Source organism: Lagenorhynchus albirostris, chromosome 13 (assembly GCF_949774975.1).
Source record: "Lagenorhynchus albirostris chromosome 13, mLagAlb1.1, whole genome shotgun sequence".
NCBI lineage: Eukaryota > Metazoa > Chordata > Mammalia > Artiodactyla > Delphinidae > Lagenorhynchus > Lagenorhynchus albirostris.
In genome coordinates, this window is record NC_083107.1 from 30,162,950 (window position 1) to 30,185,175 (window position 22,226).

Consider the following 22,226-nt stretch of genomic DNA (forward strand, 5'->3'; position numbering starts at 1 on the left):
AGCAACTAGAGAAAGCCCGCACACAGCAACAAAGACCCAACTCAGCCAAAAATAAATAAAGAAATAAATTTATTTTTAAAAAACGGACTGGAAAGCAAACAACAGTGTAAAAGGAATGAGGCTATGAACATGCTAGAAGGTTACAGCTTGCAAACTACTGGATTTCTCATGCTGAGAAATTCTGGGTTACAACAAGGTTCATAGGTGGCAAGTGCTTAACGATCAGCAAAGATAGATGTTACAGGAGTTGAGGTCAAATTACTAGGAGGTTAGGGTACTAAATGGAATGATAATATGGACACATTATGTTACTGAACAGGTGTAGAGAGGCAGACAGAAATTAAGTGCCCAAATCTTAACTGAATGTGGAAGAATGCCTAGGGATCAGAAGAGAAAGAATAGAGGGTGAGCTGGATCATATGCAACAATGATTTGGAAAGGGCACTGAGGGGGCTGGCCCATTACTATCTGGCCTCCTAACCCTTTATTAGCAGGGTGTCTTAAGAGACAGAATGTCCTCTACAGAGGGAAAATAGTCTCTTCTGGGAGAGCTAAATAAATGGAGAGAAGAGATGGAAGACATGAGAAGACATAAGAGAAAGGTCAGGGAGGAATGGCAACAAGAGAGGTCAGAGGTATCAAAGGGAAGGGAAGTATGACAATGGAAGCATGGAATGAAACACACATAATGATCTGACCTAAGGTAAATCTAATTCCATGATATAATGGAATTCAACTGTGCTTGACACAGTTAAATCCTAAACTACAATGCTTCTATACAAAATCCTGATTTAATTTGGAATTAAACATATTTCTATTAAAATTTTAATTTAAATTTAATTTTTTCTATTTTAATTTCTATTTGAATTTAATTCTGACCTAAAGATGATCAAAATGTATGCATTAAAATTCCCCAGATTACTGAATGCATAACTTTGAATAATGTTAACACGTGTTTGGCACTATTTCTGAAAAATGAGCAGTCAATTTTAGCTAAGTAATTGAAATTATTTTCATTTATTTCAAACCTAGGATACATTGCTATTGACAGCATTTACCAATGTACCTTAAAAATGTGAGCTATGTGGCCACTTTCTGCCCTCTCGCAAACAGCATGGGATATAATTTTAATTTAGACTCTGCTTTTGAAATGATAACTTTTATTTGGATATATAGGAAAAACTATTTGTCCATTTATATTCTAAAATGAAAAAATAATGCCCTTTATTGTAATTTTAGGTCAGGAAAAAAAATGGCTGAAATCTGGTCAGAAATTTAGGGTACAAATTCTTTTTAATTTTATAATAAATAAAATATTTCAGACTAGAAATACTTGTACCCATTTGCATTCCAAAAATACAAAGCTTATCCACTTGCGTCACAGAAACGCCTAAATTAAACTACTTTACAACAGACTTTATCTTTTAACCTCTTTCAAAATTCATTTCTAGAGAGCCTTAAAAGCAAGTATGATTAGAGTGGGAGTATGTAATAGGCCTTGGCATCTAATATTACACCATTGCTAGGGTCTGGTGTATACACAAACTAAAACCATTACAGAACTGCTATACTATAAGGGAACATAACCTTCAAGAGAAAGTGTGGCTTAAAAAACAAACAAACAACAAAAAAACCCCAGATCCACGACCCACACAAACGTAATACAAATGATTTATACAAAATTAACCAAAAAAAACACTGTCTATAAACCTGCCTAGAGTGATTTTACAAAAAATGCATTATTTTAAAACTACCAGAAATGTTAACTCTGGGTTTGTTTTCCATTCAATACTTTTGTAAATAAATTACAGATTTCAGTTAACAATTTAAATCTATAAACACACAGCTATATTAAAAACCGAGGTGTCAAAAAACTTACAACTTTCAGACAAATCTATACAAATTTACAAGTCAATCTTCAAACAAATTCTATTTTCTGTTTCTTAAATGCAAATATAGTACTAAACTTAATCCTACACAAGCACTAGATAGTTAACTTAAAAAACTAAACCAGTAATTGTTTCAAAATTTTAATTGGCAAAGATATTACATTTACTTTGACATAAAGTCTTAATTAGGGTAAGAAAAAAAACAGAAAATAACAAATTTAAGGAGTATTAATAGAAAAAGCAGTTGACCTCTAAATAGTGCTTCAAAAGTCTTTTTTATTTTATTTAATTAATTTATTTTTTTTCAAAAGTCTTTTGAAAGTCTAGTCCAAAATAGTATGCTGGTTAAGCAAATTAAAGAACACACACATTATAGAATATTATATAGCCATTTAAATGTTCTGAAGAGTATTTAATGATATGGGAAAATACAATATATAATGTGGACACAAAATTATCTATATGGTATGATTCTGCTTTGGTATAAAAATGTATACCTTATTGGAATTAAGGATAATTTCTATTTTCCTCATTATTTTTTTCTATGATATTACTATTATAATCAGAAAGATATTACTTAAAATCATAATTTCATCACATTCTTACCTGAAGGTACTAGAGAGTCTTGTTCAATAATTCTCGCGGAGGCCAAATCACTGATAATATACTGTAACCTTAAATGTCTGAATACTGACATAAATGGTTTTCCTTGCTCAGTTTCAAGGAAGGTCATACCTTCAAAATCTGTAAAAGAAAACAAAAAAAGAGATTAAATTAAATAGCCATTCTTTTCAAATCAATTTATTTATTCCTACATGTTTTTATGGGCAGGGACACACACACACACACACACACACACACACACACACACACACACACACACACACACACACACACACACACACACACACACACACACACACACACACACACACACACACACACACACACACACGTCTACTAGAATACAAATAAGCTAGTTTCAAAGTTTTCAAGGATTTTATAAACTTTGGGTGTGTGGATAAAAAACTTGGGGAGATTTAGAAAAAAGCCCCAGGAAATTAACTTTGGTCCTAATTAGACCCTTGGGCTGGGAATTCAATTGACACCTTTCTGGAATTTGGAGCTTACAGTGCAGCAAGGTGGGAAAAGAAGGCTTGAGAATGGTGGTTAGGGTTCAGGTATCTTTCCAGAATCCCACCACTTCAGTGGAACTCTAGAGCCCAGATGCCTCACTCAAGGGTCTTCACAAGATACACAGGACATGGAACATTTCTTGGAATCTTTCTAATTTATGCTTTAGTTACATGTGATGAACACTAGTTAATATATTAATTCTCTATTAAAATACAAAATAAGATACAAAGACATTGTAGCCATGGATTTGCAACACAAGGGTAGTATTTATTGTTAAAATAATTCAAGTTTATCAATTTTTTCTTATAGGGATAATTTAAGATTATTTCTAAAAATACTCTCAGTTGCATTCTAATATGCTTTCATGAGTGGGAAGGAAAGATCTGGAGTTACTGCTATCAAGCAGAGACTTGTACATAATCCCTAGCCTGTTCTCTATTACAAGGTATACCCATGGCAGTGTACTCAGCCTTGCTGCTGTTAAGGATAGTAAATAAAAGAAGCAATCCCTACATATAATTGTGCAGAAAAATTTCTATTGTTCTGATGGTCCTGACCCATATATATCTGCAAAGTCAAATAATTAAGAAAACCTAAGAGAAATATACTAAAATATAGAGGGTGAGGGGACCATGAGTGATTTTTTGGTCTTATTTCCTGAGTATTCATCACTTTTATAATTTAAAAACTGTATGAAATAAACCTATAAAGTCCTCACTGATAAACAACTTATAAAGTCCTCACTGAAAAACAAGGGCATCAGACATACATTTTGCCTTATGCAATAAATGTTTCCCTGAAAAGTTATCTTAAAATGTATACTTTTACACTACTGAGGCTGGGATGGAGAGCCTGGAGTGGGAAAACCAGAAGGGGACCACAGCTTCTTATTCTAGTTTCTGCACTTAGGCTACAGAATAATTTCTCTCTTGATGGACTGCTGCAGTTAATCCAACTGGAGCTCAAATGAGCATAAATTTATGTCAACATTTACCTAACATCTATTGTTTCCATTGAGTCCCTTTGCTCCCCACCCCCACAAATATTTATTTATTTATTTTGGCTTTGCTGGGTCTTAGTTGCGGCATGTGGGATCTTCACTGTGGCGTTCATGCGGGATCTAGTTCCCCGACCAGGGATCTAATCCAGGCCCCCCCTGCACTGGGAGCATGGAGTCTTACCCACTAGACCACCAGGGAAGACCCCCTTTGCCTTTTTAGCTTCTCCACGGTCCTTATCTTTTTCAGCTTTTATCTCTGTTTTTTAAGTTAAATTTTCTCCTCTACTTTTTTCCTTTATAATTTCTCAAATCCCTCTTTAAATGCCATAATGTAGCTCTAAAGTGTAATTTAAGATAGAAGTTTAGCATTTTGTTCTTCAAGCAAATCAAGTTAGATTTTATTGATATGGTCATTTACACATTTTTGGTTCATGAGCTTGAAGGAAAAATAATTAGCTAGTCAATCTCACTACATAAAATAATTCCCAAAATTTATTTAAACAAGACAAAAAGAGCACTAAATTTTAAGATAAGAACCTCTATTCATCAAAAGACACCTTCAGAAAAGTAAAAAAAACACTACAAACTGAAAGATAAATGCAACACACACTTATGACAAAGAATCAAGAATATATAAAGAATGCCGACAAATCAGTAAGAAAAGACAAATACAATATTAAAATAGGAAAAAAACCTGAACAGACATTTCACAGAAGAAGAAACATATGGCCAATAAACACACAAACAGGTGTTCAGTCTCCTTAGTTTTCAAGGAAATGAAAATCAATACCACAATATGAAACAGTTCAATAACAAAAAAAACAGGATGATATATTGTCCAGTGGTGTGCTGGATCTGGCTTGTGCTGGCTCACAGGAGCTGACGGTATGCATTTCTTCCCAACTCCACATTCAGCGGTGTCACATTAGTAGCCTGAAATTAGCCATGCTGGGAGAATTTGTATCATGAAAATTTTAAAAAATGCTACAAATAAGTGATTATTTTTTCAGAGAGGCAGCTTACCAGCACATCACTATGTAACGCATTCATGTTACGAAGTGCAAAATGCCATAACATTAAACATTTTTTAAAAGCAAATTCAGAGGGACACAATAGGAAAGAAGCACATGAGCAGACTGAAGTTACTAATGTTCTAGTACTTGAAGATTAGTTCACTGAGGTTCAATACATTATTTAAAAAAATGAAAAAGGTGGCCGTGCACGGACCAAAAATGACAGTAAACTATGAAAATCGTGAGCTAAGGATTACGATTTTTATCCACTTCTTTGCATCTGAGGGCCATTAAAATTTTGTTTTTTCTATGTCTGTTTTATCCAGTCTCAATTTTCTCAGTGTAAATGCGGCGTTGAATTAGATCATTGCTAAGGTCCTCTCCAGCTCTAAAATCCCCTAGGTTTATCAGGGCCTGATTTTAATTAAATTTCAATTTAAAACAAAAAAGACAAGTTCTCAATAAAAATTTCAGGCATACCTTTTCTCCTGTTAGAAAACCAGACATCTGTTTCAGTCAAAAGCTGTTTTAAAGATCCATTCCAAGAAGGCACAAGTTGAAGGAACATCCACTAGGTTAAAAAAATAAATTAAAAAAATTACAAGACTTCATTTAGTTTATGATTTTACATTTTCAAACTGCTTCCTTAAAACATAATATCTAAAAAATTTAATTTCCATTTTACAAGCAATTGAAAGAAGTAGAACTATCACAGGATATGCTCAGAATTCTTAAATTCATCATGGCATTAATCATGGTCCAAAGATAAAAACTAGATGAGTATATGATAAGGAATAAGCTAATCCCTGAAAAGTACTTATGGTCTCAAACACACTGTAATTATAGTATTAAAAAGGTAAATGTTCTATGTGTGTGTCTGTGTGTATATATATATAATATACACACACTATTATGTATATTATAATATACTATATATATATAAAATATACTAATTTATTCTACTCACCAATTAATTCAGTTTCACTACATACTATGTGAGATTATAAAAGAAAGAAATTAAATATGGGAAAAAGGAGTTTCTTATGTCTTAATTGCTGTTGAGACAGTATGCAGAGTAATGAAGAGCATTACTGTTTTTTAAATCCTAGCCCTGTCATTTAATAGCTAGGGAACTTACATCATTCTGTAATCTGGGCCTTAATTTCTTCATTTGTAAGATGAGCATGATAATATGTCAATGTCACAGGACATTAAAAGAATTAATATGTGTAACATACTTAGAGCAGTGCCTGGCACATAGTAAGCATTCATCAATAATTACGGGAAAGAATGAATACTACCAGTGGCTCAGAGATAGAAATGGACTCTCTACCCTCCTTTAATGACTGGTTAACACAGTTATTAAACTTCCCTGAGGAAAAATAGTAATAGAGTCTCATCTCTATCATAAGACAAACAATCCCAATGATATAACCTAGAAGGTGACTATTCCCAGATTTCACGGCCGCGTTAGTATAGACTCAACTACACTGTGAGTGTAGACTCAACCACATTTTTTTTGACGGTACGTGGGCCTCTCACTGCTGTGGCCTCTCCCGCTGAGGAACACAGGCTCCGGACGCGCAGGCTCAGTGTCCATGGCTCACAGGCCCAGCCACTCTGAGGCATGTGGGATCTTCCACATGCGCCACCAGGGAAGCCACTCAACTACATTTTTGTCCCATGTTAGCTAGGGACAAAGGCTAAAGGCAAAATTATGCAGTGGGAAAAGCAATGGACTGGAATTCACAGGCCTGGGTTCTGCCTCAAGCCTGCCACTTAAGAATTATAAGAATTCCAAGTTTTACCATCTACAGATCAAGAGTAATAGCCAATCTGTCTCTTCAGAGAGTTGTGAAAACAAAATTATATTAAAAATGTTGAAACCTTTCAAAAGGATGAACTGAAATATATGCCTGAAGTACAAAAGACCTTTAAAAGAATTTCAACATTCTCTAGAAAAACATGTGAAAACTTCATCATAAAGTTATTAATTCAACTAAAGCTCAATTTTGCAAACATTTCTGAAAAACATATAAAACATTTAACATTTCTGATTATGTAAATAACAACATGTTAACTGTTGAAAAAAAATCTGGGAAAAAACAGAAATGTATTCTTAGGAGAGGAAACTATAAAGAATACCACTGAAATCAATCATGATATCAACTCCCTAAACACAAAGACTTCTTAACATTTTGGCATATTTCCTTTTCTCACATTTATAACCATTCCCTTACCACTGGACACTAGCTGTTTCCAGCTTTTCAATATTATAAGCAATGCAGTGGGGATATCTTTACACACATCATATTATGGCAATACCTTTTTAAGGGCTGTGTATACATCCATCTCCACTTGCATCACAAATAAGTTAGATGAACCAATGAGTTGTTTCATGACATTTATACTAGAAAAGATAAAATAGAAGTAGTGAGCCTCTCTTCATGCACAAGCTAAAAGACCCTGGTGGAACTGAAAACTTTAAGTCTTTTTTATCAAAAGAGACTGTGGAATTAAAAATTACATCAGTCTTTTTGCCCAAGACAAAGAATCTATCCGAACATAAGGATACTTTTAATTCAGGCAGTATGCTGTGAAAGGTCTTTTCTTGCACTGACAAGGAAACAAAGAGCTTTGCTGTGCTAATTAATCAAGTTAAAGCAAGGTCCCAGTAAGATAAGTTTTAGTATGCTCTGATAAAGTGGCAGCCTTCCTCTTTTTTCTTTCCCCCTCATTCAATTTAAAAAAAAAAAAAAAAAAGACACTTGTCAAAATTCACTGAAAGAGATATATCTTCAAAGTCTATCTTTCACCTCTAGGCTTAAGAGAATTGCTTAGTCATAAAACATGTTTTTATTACTGTTAAGGAGATTAAAATCAAGAAATATGTGTTAGTTTAAATTTAGAATGGAAATAATATCACTAGCTGTTTTCTTTTCTTTTTTCCTTTAAGCCACAAAAAGCCAGAAGAGCATCTGGGGCTTTAAGATGACCACTATGATTTATCTTTCTTTTGAAAAAACTCAACGAGAAATTATAAAAGAGAAAAAGTGTTTCTAATGACTTTTTTTTTTTTTAAATAAATTTATTTATTTATTTTTGGCTGCTTTGGGTCTTTGTTGCTGTGCGTGGGCTTTCTCTAGTTGCAGCGCACGGGCTTCTCATTGTGGTGGCTTCTCTTGTTGCAGAGCACGGGCTCCAGGCACGCAGGCTTCAGTAGTTGTGGCACACGGGCCCAGTAGTTGTGGCTCATGGGCTCCAGAGCGCAGGCTCAGTAGTTGTGGCACACAGGCCTAGCCACTCTGCGGCATGTGGGATCTTCCCGGACCAGGGCTCGAACCCGCGTCCCCTGCATTGGCAGGCGGTCTCCCAACCACTGCAGCACCAGGGAAGTCCCCTAATGACTTTTAAACCAAACATACTGCAGAGCTTTGTTTATGCCTTGATATCATTAGGTGATGATTTTTTGGTAGAATAATGCTTCTCAAACTTTTCTACCAAAGTACCTCTTAAGGGCAGAGGAAAGGAAAGGACCCAGGAATCCAGGAGTAGGCTAGCCATAAGAATAACATTTCTATTAATTTTTGTATTTCATCTTGTAAATCCAAAGAAACTTAATTCTCTCTATTCCACAATGTACTTAAACATAAAAGTGTTTACTTCTCTCCTACTCCTCCCCACACCTCCCCCCAAAAATCATTAAAATTGACATCCCAGTAAGCTATGCAATGTTAAGGCTTTGGTTTTGCATATTTCCATCAGAATGCCACACATTCCTAGGGACATTTGTACCCTTGTCTCAGAAGCATCACTGTCAAGGAACTGCAAGCCTGAAAGTGACTGCATAGTCTACTGGCCTTTAAAAGTTCATTCCCACTCTGAATTTCTCAGACCCAGGGCAGATAAGTCATCTCCATTATTACAAATAAGCTCCTAGAGGGCAGAGACCTCAATGACATAATCACCTCTGCCTCCTTCACAGCCCTTAACATAGTACCTTTACACACAGTAGACATTCAGAAATTATTTGTTGAAAGAAGGAATAATAAGCAAACTTAATTCAAAAGACCAACTTAATTGTGAATTTAATTTCACTAAGCTTAGCAAAAAGTTTAAAGCAATTTCCTCAAATGTAATTTCTCAGTGGGAAAAGATGGTTTTTAAAATAAACTTTTAGATTCTCTAAGAGCCCAGCAAAAGTGAGGTAACCCTTTTTCTATAGTTTTATAGCAGCAATGAATTTTTACATTAAAATTGGTTAAAGGAGTATTCATAATACACATTGTATCATTTACAACAAAGAAAAGAAATTTGTGTAGCATTTTTTCAATTCATGATGTAGTCAAGATACCTTTCATTAAATTGTTCACTTTTTCATAAGCAATATATTTTTACTTTATACAAAAATGTCTTGCATACTTTAACAAATGATAATAAAGTTATTTAAAATTCAAGTACCTGAGTTCTTTAAAAAGTTCAACATTCTGGTGAGTCATCAGATTGTTTAGAAGCCATTCAAGGCACCTGAAATTAAACATGGAATTATTACATTATATATCATGTATCTATGATTTATTAAGTAGTACTTACAGTTAAAATTTAAAAAGAATATTAATCTTTCTAGGACATGCGCAAATTTTTAAATTTAACAATTGGAAAGTTAGTATTGTTTTTGTCAGCAGTTAGTAAGGGAATATTCCCTTTATATTAAAAAGAGCATTTCTAATTAAGAAAACCTCATTTTCAAGTTTGTGTTAAATGGTTTATGAAGGGGTTTACATACTTCTATTACCTTCTTTATAATTTGAAAATGGGTACTGCAATTCTCAAGAATTAAAAACATTGCCAGTAGTTGCACTGATATACAGTCAGCCCTCGGTATCCGCGGGTTCTGTATCCATGGATTCAACCAACCGAGAATTGGAAATATTGGAGAAAAAAAAAATAATTCCAGAATGTTCCAAAAAGCAAAACTTAAATATGCCGCAAGCCAGCAACTATCTACAAAGCATTTACGTTGTATTTGTAACTATTTACATAGCATTCACATTGTATTAGGTATTTATAAGTAATCCAGAGATGATTTAAAGTATACAGGAGGATGGTTATTTGCAAATACTACACCATTAAATAAGGGACTTGAGCATCCGCAGATTTTGGTATCCACCCAGGTCCTGGAACCAATCCCCTGCGGATAGTGAGGGACGACTGTAATGACTCTTATGCCTACTGCTTAAAAAAATTTAACAGAGATGTGCTGTAAAGAGTGGCCATAGTTTTTATAAGCATGTATAACCCACCCACAATCACAAAGACCACACTTTTGAGGAATTTACTAAATAGTCCAAATGTAAAAACAGACCTTTTATAACAAATTCTATCCTCCCTTTTTTTTCTTTCTTTTTATAGCTATACATTCTCTTAAGAAACCAAAGCAGCCAAATTCCCTAAAGCAGGATAAAAGGAAAAACAAGAAAGGTAACTCACTTTTTCTTTACAGAATCCAGTCCATAGGTCCCTGCTGATGTGTAATAGCCACATACGGTTTTCACATTAACTGTTTCCTTCATTGTCTCACCACACTGCTGTATTAAACCATCCTGTAAATATAAATAAGCACTGGAAAGGCCCATTTCACATGGGAAAAATAAGCTCTGAATATGTGCTTTTACATATTAAAAAGTAAAAAAAAAAAAAAAAAAAGGAAGAAAGAAAGAAAACTCATAAGTGCAGCAAACCTAAGTCTTTTTATAAGTCCAGTAAAAATACCTAAAAAAATCCAGCAAGTATTAAACTAAATACTTGGAAGTGAAAATGGAAGGGAGGAAGTAAAAGCAGTAAGACAGAGGTGAACATTGCTATTCTCTCTTTTCTGTCCTTCCCCTCTCTGGGACCTTTGCAAATTTAAGCAGCATTCTGTCTGTTTTGCCTGTTCTTTTAAAACTAAGACCTCTTTATATAGTCAGATGACCAGGTGATGGGCTAGGTAAGTAAACAATATGAATCATCAGAAAGTTTTTATTAATTTAAAACACCTATCAATACCTAAGAAATACACCTAAAACAAATATATTATTGTTTAAAACTTACAATGAATTTTTAATCTAAAATGTTTATATGGAAGATTTCAAATAGCTAACTTTATTTAATATATGGAAAGGACCCCGTCATTTTTTACTCAAATTTCTGAGATATATTCATCATGCAAGTGTATTATTGTTAAGTAGTTAAATCATAAAGATAATGCAGAAAGTGAGTTAAGAACGAAACCAAAAAAGGATTAAAAGTTAAAAAATAAAGTATAATTATTGGAAATAAGTATTGAAAGGATCAAAACATTTATAAAAAATCAAATTACCTCAGCCAAGGATATTTAGCAAGTTATTAACTAATACTTAAAATAAATCAGTATACAAAAGTCACATAAAAAGAAACAACTTTTTAAAATGATCAAAATAAAATGTTGACTCCACTGTGATTTTACACTTACCTGGAAGCCATTCTAGACTCCTTCCCTTTCCTTTTAATATCTCATCTGTCACCAAGTCCAGTGGATTATCCCTGCTTAACCTCTCCAGTAACCAGTTTTCCTCTCCATGCTTTTTGCTACTACCCTCATTTAGACCCTCCCATGGATTACTGCAATAGGTTTTTTTTCATTTTCTTCATATTTAATGGAATGTACAGTAATTTTAATATATCTAGTATAATTCTCCTAGATGTGGCAACAAATTTTTAATGTTAATATACCTTGAGTTTTTTTCTCATCATTATTTTTCTAATTTATTTATTTATTTTATAATTTTTATTGGAGTATAGTTGATTTACAATGTTGTGTTAGTTTCAAGTGTACATCAAAGTGAATCAGCTGTTGGTGGGAATGTAATAGGTTTTATACTCATCTTTCCTTCAGTTCATCCTTCACACTGTTCCCAAAGCATTCTGAAATATAACTTCGTCTTTCCCCTGATTAAAACTTTCCAGAAGTACTTATATGTAAAGTCTCAACTTCTTAAAAGGTATTGATTGAGGGGCTTTCGTGATCTGGTCTCTGCCTCCCTCTCTCGAACCCTTCTTATAGTCTGTGCTAGATCTATGTTCCACTCAGATTCTCTAATCCTCCATTGTTTCATATTTCTAGGTCTTAGTTTTCCGTCTGAAATGTTCTTTCTTCCCCTCTCTTCTTACTTCACAAGATAAATACATTTTCAGTTTTTAAGGCTCAACCTCAAACACAACTTCTTTCTTTGACACCAACAGGTTAAACCAACCACTTTGTGCATCCACTAAATCCTACAGAAAGTTTACCATCACATCTATAATATTGGACAGCACTTACTTTACCTTTGAGTCTGTATATCAACCCTCCCTCCCCCACTCTACACACTCGTTATATTGTGAGCTTCTTAAAGGTGGGGATTATATCTTTATTTACCTTTGTATCTCTATGCCTAGCTTGACACACTGCTCAATACACTTCCGATGAATGAACAAATCTGTCATTCTACCAATAGATTATATACGTTTAGGTGGTTTACACATAATTATTTCATAATTAAGAAAACATTTACATAGTAAGCACTCAATGTTTCCCAAACCCATGAACTATATGAATTAGTAATAAGCCACCTGCTTAAAACAGTCAAGATAAGTTATTAACGAATAGAAATCTGTAAATGGATTTAAGACAAGTACCTTCCTTCCACATTATAGTCATTCTAAGATATCCACACAGAAATAGCTTGCATTCATTTTACATGGCATCGAGACCGTCTCATTTGTAATAAACTGCTTTTCATTAAACATTTTAAATGACTTATCATGAATGGAATATTTATACATTTCATTTAAAAGTTATAAAAAAGCTAAGTTTTATTATGGTTTTTGGAACAGATACCTTGCAACAAAAATACAAGTGTGATCCTTTTTTTCAGTACTATGCATACTTACCAACTGCAGCATACTAGCTGCTGCCAAAATGGCAATAACTCGACTGGGCTTTATTAAGACATCATCTCGATACAATGACCCAAATGCCACCTGCAGTGCTTAAAGCAAAAGTACACAGGTAGAATGAAATAACAGTTATAGCTGTAAGAGTATTACAAAAATAACAATGACAGTCTTCATACACTAAGACATATGTCTAAATCTAGTAGGTACAGAAAAGGATAAGATTAGTATCATTAACTATTAGTAATGGTTATGGATTGATGGTGCTAATTTAATAACAATGTTATACATTTCCATCTGTTCTACCAAATCATGCTGGATTTTTCTACATCTAATCTTGACATTAGTTAGTGGTCAGAATTAAGACACCCTTGGAAAAAGTTTTATAAAGATATCCCTGAGTAAACCAATCATTAAGTACAACTACACAGACCCAATGATAATCTTAACCCTGGTGCTTTCAGTGCTTTACCACTGGGGAGTGTGGAAAAGCTCCTGGTCCTATGCATGCCACACTCTCACCCAGCTGCCACAGCTATTTAAGTCTGTCCACCCTTTTCTCTACTGCCATTCTCATGCATGTCCTACATGGTTTGCTTTATAAATGTTCCTTTCTGTTTGCCTATGAGGTGAGTGCTGGGTACTTCCACTTCAGCTATCAAAGACAGGAGCAGGAGCACTAGGACAGGAGTTAGGAGACCTACAGTCTGATGTAGGCTCACTAAACCGCTCTGAGACCTACAGTAAGTCTCTTAAATCCTCTGGACCTCAGCTTCCTCATCTAAGGTCCTTACAGCTCTAAAACAATACTGACTACATGATTCATATACTTATTCCCAGAAAAGGTCTTCATATATAGGGAATAATCAATGAATAATGTTTATTGGCTTATTGTTTATTGGTCATACTTCTCCTTCCTTCACTCTACATCCTCTATATCCCAGGCAGATATATTTACAAACATGAAGTAAACAGATTGATAAGGCTGACATGACTAAATAGATTAAAGATACTAGAACAGAACTGATAAACTCTGGAGTAAATTAATGTAAAGTTGTCACCTTAGGGTGTTAAATGGAGCTTTTCTCTAGCCAACAAAGTTAGAAGAAAATATTTATTTTCTGTGAAAAGAATACAAAGTTTATGTTTTTATGATTTTTGCATAATAGTAATCATGGTGGCGGTTACCTTCTATATCAATATTCTGGTCTGGAATCTCCAGTTCAATAATATTCATGCTGGACTCCTTCCATGAACCACTGAACATACTAGAAAAGTAGCCAGACTTAAAAACAAAAACAAAAAACACACTTATGCAGTACTTTCTGTGTCTTCCAAATTATTTTCCCATTTCTAACTCTAAGCAACTATTCTATCAAAACTAACGCATCATATTGTTTCAAGAGAAAACAAACTGCCAGACAGGAGAAAAGAAATTAAGATAAGGACACTCATTAGGCTTATCAAAATACTTTAATTATTGAAAACCAAACCAAATTCTCGTATTACTATCTGAACTGACTTCCTATGTTACTATTTGAACCAACTAAGCTTTTTACTTAGTTGAACAATTTCTGAGTATATTACATGAATATGTTTTCCTTTTCAATAGCATTCTAAATTCAAGCTTAGAAATTATATCATATATTTAAGTATCTCTCATAAACAAATAACAACACATAACGTGGATACAAAATAATGTACTGAGGAAGAGAGAAGAGAAAACTAAAAGCTGTTGAGTCCTTACTCTATCTCAGTGGCTATAAAGGGTCCAGACCAGTCCCAAGTCAACACTAATAGGATGATCCCCAAGGAATTAGGGAAAATCCAAAGTTTAGTTTTATCTTATAAAAAAAATTCCAGAATGAATCTGAATTATTGGAAAGACACCAGAATGGATGAAGTCTTTAGTTACCTTCTAGGTAGCACCTCCCATAACTAGAATTACTTTGGAACGGATCAAATACTAACTACTAATTTTTTAAAATTTACTGAGTATGTAGTTTAAGGCACTGTGAATATAGCAGAAAACAAAACAGACGTTTCTGTCCTCAGGGGACTTATAATTTAGCATGTGTCTTGCACTATGATCAATCCAGTTTCTCTTGAGAGGGAAAGCCTTAACAGAGGCATTTTCACCCTTGAATTCACAAAACTGCTTTCAGAGATCAAAAAGAAAGATATGGACCATGTCCTCAAGTTAAGACCAGCATTCTGATATAGTCTCTGGGGTATATAATGCAAGCCAAAGTAAACTTGTTCAAAAAAATTAAATAAAAAACATGATTAAAGTGTAAGAGAAAAAAATTCCTTTCAAATGCTTCTACTGAAAAATCTTATACTATACCGTCTTACCCGTAATTACTGTCATATCATGAAGAGGAGAGGGAACATATAAGCTCCATAGGATAAAAAGTGAATTGTTCACTGTTCTATTCCCACTGCCTAGACCAATGACTTGAAAACAGATTTGATGAAGGAATAAATGATTAAAATATTTGAGCCATTAGAACAACATTTTCTTTTATTTTGAAAGTCTTGAATCTTTAAAATGGGGTGGCTGATAATAATATTTTCACAGAAATCAAAAAGGTATATCAGCTAAATGACTTAGTCCATATACTTTTTTGGTTTTGGCCTTTTCCAGGAGAGAGGGAAGAGTAAGTGCCAAGAACTTTCCATTTACATTCAGTCTTAACTACAAAGCAACATTTCAGCTGAATTTATCCAACTGAAATAATCATATACAAAATAAACAAATTCAGCAATCCTAACTTAAACGTTGAATGGTTTTTCCCTTTTTGTCAACAGAAGGCACCAAAATAAGTACCTTATTGGAGTAATGACAAAAAGGCTGGTATGACAATGAAAACTCAAAATCTGTTTTCTAGACCAAACTAAGTTTTCACTAACAATGTTCACCATATCTCTTACAAAACAAGACTTTTCATCAGACAGGACTTAAACAACAAATGTTCATGCAAAAGATTACTGTGAAATGCAATGAGAAAGAACAAGACTTATAAGAGTGTGAGTTGTTTTAAGTGACTACCTTGGTTACTCAAATATATAGAAAAATAAAATACTTACTTGACATAAATATATTTTGTGTAAGCTCCACTCCTCTCCTAGAGCACAAATCTTAATGTCACTGTTTTCACCATTTAAAAATAATGTTTGATAAATATATTTGGATGTACTCTTCAATTTTTTCCTGTTAAAAGAAAGGCAAACGTTACATATATGTAAAACTGAATGTTTTACTGATTTTGCATGTAACTCAAAATACTCCTTTTGCTCAATTTCTATTAAATAGAACCAATTTGTCCACTGTATAAAAAGATAGAGGGATATTATATATTCAAACGTGCTCATGTATGAAAGGGTACATAAGAAACTAATAATAGTGGTTACCTGTGGGGTACTCTATTCCCAAGAGGGGGAATAGTGGATAGATGGGGGCAGTGTGGAAGAGAGACCTTTCACTATACAGCTTTTTGCAATTTCTGATTTTTGAACTAAGAGAATTACCTATTCAATAAAGAAAAGTCAGCATGGTGATTTTTGCGTATTTCCTTATTTAGTAACCAGCACTATGGATGATGTAATACAGCTGCAATAATACTGCTATGCAATTACAAAATGAAGAACAAGAATAAAAATTTCACCCTACACAAGTAATTTTAAAAATAATTTACATTTAATCTTATTTTAGTATCGAACTATTCTTAAACTCCTTAAAATGTCTTTTTCCCCACACTGGACAAATGGTTTGCAGCCTTAGACCAAAGGTTTTCAAAATTATGCTCAATGGAGAAGTGTCTTAGGGGCCACCAGGGAGAGCCGAGGTGTGAACTCTGGGCATCCCATCTAACTTCAACCAGAGCAGCATCATATATTATATTTGTAAACATCTTGGATTTGTGCATAAGATTTAATTTAAAGGAAGAACTGTTATTTTTTTTTTTTAGAACTGTTATTTTTGTTTTGACAATCATTGCTCAAGATGGTTCAGTAAGTAAGCAAAGCCCTATGCAGAGACTGATCAATATCTTTTATATTCCTGGCCAATCCTGATAGCTTTCCTAGTAAAATTTTTAAATCTTTTTAAAAAATGAAGTAATTGTTTCAGATGGTGTCTTAAATCAGTGTATTGAACACCCCTTCCCAACAGACGGTAAAAAATGTACATGCTTCAGTGCAGACAGACTTGGGTTTGAGTCCCAGCTCTACTACCACAGCTCAGTTACCTTAGATGTGAAAAGAGGATATTACTACCCACTTCATTGGGTTACTGTAAGAAATAAATGAGACAATGTAGTTTCCAGTTCCTGACAGCACTCTCCCCAAATTATATGAAAAGATTAAAAGTACAGAAAGGAATAAACCCACAACAGGAAAAAGGTGATGGTGGGCTTATCACATGATGAGAGAATTCCATGGATCTGGAAGTTAGAAAATAAACTGGAATGGAAAAGAGCAGTGACAACCACAGCCCAAAAGATATCACGGTCTAGGATGGACGTTGAAGCCCATCTGCCCTTCAGAACCGTGGGGGTAGGGATGGGGCTGGGAGGATGAGGTCTCAAGGGAAACAGAAGGCAGAAGTGAGGAGTGAGGCAAAAAATGGGGAAACTTGTTCCCCTAATGGCCTCCCCCACGCTCTATGAACACAGAGTACAGATAACTTATACAAACAGATTCCAAGGTTTTTCTAGAAAGAAACAGAACAAATCTATCAGGAAGATCTAAGACTTTGGTGTAGGTGCTGGTGCCCCACACAAAGCAATCCTCATTCTGGCATTTGAGGAATCTGTAGCCTGTTAGCTCCCACCCTATTCACCCTAAATCATGGTTCCCAAACTGTGTGCCAAAGCACCTAGAGCACCACAGCAAATTCAGGGATGCATGTGGAATATTCCAAAATTAAAGGAAATCACAGAAACATCTTTCAGATACCACGCAATCTACGCTATTAAGTTGTTTGGATCTAACTATGAGATATTTCTTTAGGACCAGAGGTGCCATGAAAAAAATTACTGAGACACTAAGGGCACTGTGAACCAATAAGGCTTGCGAATCTCTGCTCTAAAACAAAGCATGCCCCACCCATATCCAACTTAGTAGTCAGTCTACCTACTCAAAGGGAAGGCCCAGCAGAAACAGATCTATTTACTCAAGACACACACACACACACACACACACACACACACACACACACACACACACACACACACACACACACACACCCAGTGACTCATTCTGAAGCAGACAATCAAAGATCTCTCAACATGAGGAAAATTAACAGCATTAAAGACTATTTTAAAAAAGAGAAAAATTGGCATCAGAGGAAACATATAATTCAGGGAAAACAGAACTTAAAAAAAAAAACTCTAACACTCTAATTATAACTAGTACATCTAGAGAGTTAAGATTACTACATTTATAAAATAATAGGATGCTAAGCTAAAGTATTACTCAGAACAAGGGGGAAATAAAAAAGAGATATTTGGGAGCAAAACCACAGTTGCTGAAATTCAAAAAAACAAAAGGGAAAGTTAAGGAAATTTCCCAGAACACAAAGCAAAAAAGACCTAGAAAGGAAAAAAAGAAAAGAGAAAAGAGGTACAATCCAAGAAATCCAAAATCCAGTTAAGAGGGGTCCAAGAAAGAGAAAACAAAGATAACAGGAGAAAGAGAATTACAGAAGAATGTTTCCCCAAACTAGTCTCCAGATTGTAAGGATCCACCAACTACCAAGGCCATTAAAAGACCTACAGTTAAGCACCTTCTAGTTAAATCCCAAAACACTAAAGAAAAAATTCCAAAAGTTCCAGAGAGAAAAAAAGTCACCTAAAAAGAAAAGAGAATTAGACCAGCATCACATTTTCTCATCAGTATGGTAGGCTAGAAGACAATGAATTAATACCATCAAAGATATCAAAAGTTATTTTAGATTTCTGCACCCAATCAAAAGATGACTAAAGTGAGAGATTAAATTTACAACTAGATAAGCACAAATTACCTTCTTTTGCACCTTTCTTAGGAAAATATTTGAGGATGTAGTTCCCTCAAATGAGTTTAGAAACAAAAGATACAGGCTACAGAAAACAGTGGATCCGATCCTAGAGACAGAGTCAAAGTAAGTCCCAGGATAAATGTAGACCTAGAGAGCAATGGATCCAGATTGGAACAAGAAGATGCAGGGACCCAGGAGGGAGGTCTTGGGTTTAGAGAAGAAGGACTCCATGCAAGTGTGTTAGGAAAGAGAAAAATCTGAAGATATGATGAAGGAATATTATTATTTTGTCAATGGCGGGGGTGGGAGGGAAGGCAGTCAGAAAGTCTAAGAAAATAAAAAAGCAATACGAAAAAGTATTGTTCTAATAAGCTACAAACGAAAATAGGGTCCAACATGATGGAATGTAAAAAAAAAAATCCATTTAATTATGAGGTTAGAAAATTTCTCCCAAGAGAAAAACAAGGGGTTGTGACATTGGACCCAAGAAGTATGATTTATAATCCCAGCACACTACTTGACTCTGCAGTGAACAATATTTACATAGCTATAACAACAACTAACTGTTTACTAGATTTCAATGTTTAGAGACAACCTATGAACGAAAAACTAAGGATCTGGTTGCTGAACAGTTGAGTTTTAAGTCTTGTTAACGTAAAAGTAAAACACGCACTTGACAAAAGGTATAAGGTAGAGAAGGTGGGCCTGGAGGCCAAGGCTTTTCATGGAGTTGTTAGTTGAGGTGGAAGTGCACATGAGACAACCTCAGGAAGCATATTAGTGCCAACATACAAGATTTTCTTACAGCCTTCATCCATGCTGAGCTGAATAAACTAGGCATCTTGTACTGATACAACACATACTAGACTCGGACATGCATTTTCCAACAAAAATTTGCTTTAGAAGCTTTCCATTCCACTCCACTCATGTAGTTCAGCGGTTGGCAAACTTTTTCTGTAAAGGTCTAGACAGTTAATATTTTCAGCTTCGTGGACCAGACAGCCTCCAAGCTAGTTTTGCTGGCACGCCAGCGGGCAGTTTCTCGCTTGCCAGTCTCAGCCTTCCACATCTTAGCAAACTCCATTACCATCCAGTGGGCCACAACTCCTCCAACATCTGAATCTCAGCTTGGGAAAGGTGGTCCTAGCCCAAATTTGTTCCTTCCTTGGGTATTCTGTCTCAGTCCTAGAAGTAGTGACAGCTCCCTATGTCCTCTATTCCTGCATTTTTTAGAGATCTCTTTACCTTAGTAACTTACCTTTAGTAGTTAATCGCTTGTTACTTCCTAATAATGGTTATATTAAACTTTCCCTGTTCAAATTACTGTGTGATTTCTTTGAAATGGACCCCGGACATATATATTTCTATAGTGACACTGAATGCAAGTGGTCTAAATACTAATTAAAAGACAGAGATTATCCTATTGGATTTTTAAAAAATCAAGACCCCACTAAATGCTGTCTACAAGATACTCAAAGACACAGGTTTAAAGGGAAAGAGTGGGAAAAGATGTAACATTTAAACACTTATCAAAAGAAAGTGGCAGTGGCTATAGTATCAGGAATGTAAATGTCTTTACATTTTGTAAAGATAAGGGGAGCCAATTCATCAAGGAGTCCTAATATTTACTGAGTGCTTCCATACCTGGCACTGTGCGTCGCATGCATTCTAATATTTGTCAAGTCCTATAAGGCAAGTATTAGTATCTCCATTTTACATATGAGGAAATAAGGCTATTAAGTGCAAAGTACAGACTAGAACTCAGAATCTGAGCTCTTAAAATACTAATTCTCCAAAAAGGTAACTGCACAATTTGGAAGTGGGGGTCCATTTTTGTAAATATAAACATTCATACATAAAACTGTATGAAGGGATTTATAAATCAAACTACTAACAGAGATTGTTTATGATACTCTTATTTGACAATAAATAAGTAACACGTGTAGCATAAAATTTTAGAATCTTTCAAAGTTTCGTTTAAAAAATTACATCTATGTGACCCACTGATGGCCATTAAAAAAAGAGGAGCAACCGGATTTTTTATGTGAAAATTTATTCCACTTATAAACTACATTTCAGTTCACAAGTAAATATTCCGTTTTTCACCTCTTCTAAAAAAGGTTAAGCAAGCTGCCTTACATATATCCACGGTCAACGACTTCGAGTACTAGAGACGTTGAAAGACTCTGTTCCTAGTGAGGAACAAATGTACACAGTACTGATAAATTTCACCTGTACAGCGAGAGTTCCTGTTTGTAATCATTTCCCTTCCACTGTGGACCGACAACAGGGGTGCCCACTTCAGAGCCTAAATTTACGTGTCTTGGCCCATAGAAGGCAGCCGGATGCAAAACATCTTATTCTACTGCCACCCGCTCAGAGAAGACCAAGGTGTATTACGAAGGGCCAGCCGGCCGGCCCTGTCTAAGGTTTAATGAGGCGCAAGCTCTAGCTTGGCGTTTCTCAGTCTCGTCTTGGGGCTGTAGCACCACCCTGGCGGCGTCTGTGGTTTACAAACCAGAATACCGAGCGTCTCCCCAGGTGCTCCCCATCCGCCCTGCCTCGGACCGGCTCCCAGGTCTACCCCATCAAGGGCACGTCCGCTCTTCACAGGCTGGGGAGCGCCGCAGCCCCCGAAGCCCCCCGGGCACCGGGCTCATCCCCAGGCCGGACCGCGGCAGCCGCCCAACAGGTGCGGGCGCGTCCCCCCACGTACCTTCGAGGGGTGTTGAGGAGTCGCTGCTGCTCGTCCCCTTCCTCCTCATCCTCGTCTGTCTCGGAATCGGGGTGACAGGAGCAGAAGGCCTCTCCGCTCCGCTTGCGCTTACGGCTGCCCGGACAGTAACAGAAGCCGTGGGCGGCCGCGTCGCCACCACTCTCCAGCCTCCGGGCCGAGCCCCCAGCCCCAGAACCCGGCTCCTGCTGGCCTCGGGCTCGCCCCGGCTGGCGTAGCACTCGGCTGCTCAACGAGCCCATGGGTCACGGCTCGCCGACACTTTCAGGGAGCGCACCTCAGGGAGTCCAACGAAAACGGTCTCCCGCCATGGCCCGACCACCACCGCCGGCCTCCACGTAGCGCGCGTGCCTACACCGCCACCTTCTCACGCGCAACCCCGACCGTTGCGTTGGACGCTACCGCCTCCATCCTCCGCCACGCCCACCGCGTCTCGCCGCGCAGCGCGCGCGGACCTCAGGACCTTGCCCCCAGACTT

At 36.0% G+C, this 22,226-nt stretch overlaps 1 protein-coding gene across 3 annotated transcripts in view; it reads right to left on the minus strand.

Annotated features, from left to right (window-relative positions):
* GMCL1 (germ cell-less 1, spermatogenesis associated) overlaps window positions 1–22,216 on the minus strand; it is a 48,081-nt gene extending 25,865 nt beyond the window's left edge. For all 3 annotated transcript variants that reach the window (XM_060168617.1, XM_060168616.1, XM_060168618.1), the window contains exons 1-9: window positions 21,731–22,216; window positions 16,086–16,209; window positions 14,184–14,280; window positions 12,993–13,090; window positions 10,530–10,642; window positions 9,501–9,566; window positions 7,365–7,449; window positions 5,520–5,610; window positions 2,496–2,633 (exon numbers count right to left, since the gene is read on the minus strand). In XM_060168617.1, the coding sequence (XP_060024600.1) occupies window positions 2,496–2,633; window positions 5,520–5,610; window positions 7,365–7,449; window positions 9,501–9,566; window positions 10,530–10,642; window positions 12,993–13,090; window positions 14,184–14,280; window positions 16,086–16,209; window positions 21,731–21,990 (1,072 nt within the window). In that variant the 5' untranslated portion in view covers window positions 21,991–22,216. The remainder of the gene's footprint in view (window positions 1–2,495; window positions 2,634–5,519; window positions 5,611–7,364; window positions 7,450–9,500; window positions 9,567–10,529; window positions 10,643–12,992; window positions 13,091–14,183; window positions 14,281–16,085; window positions 16,210–21,730) is intronic.
* Window positions 22,217–22,226: the final 10 nt, after the last annotated feature.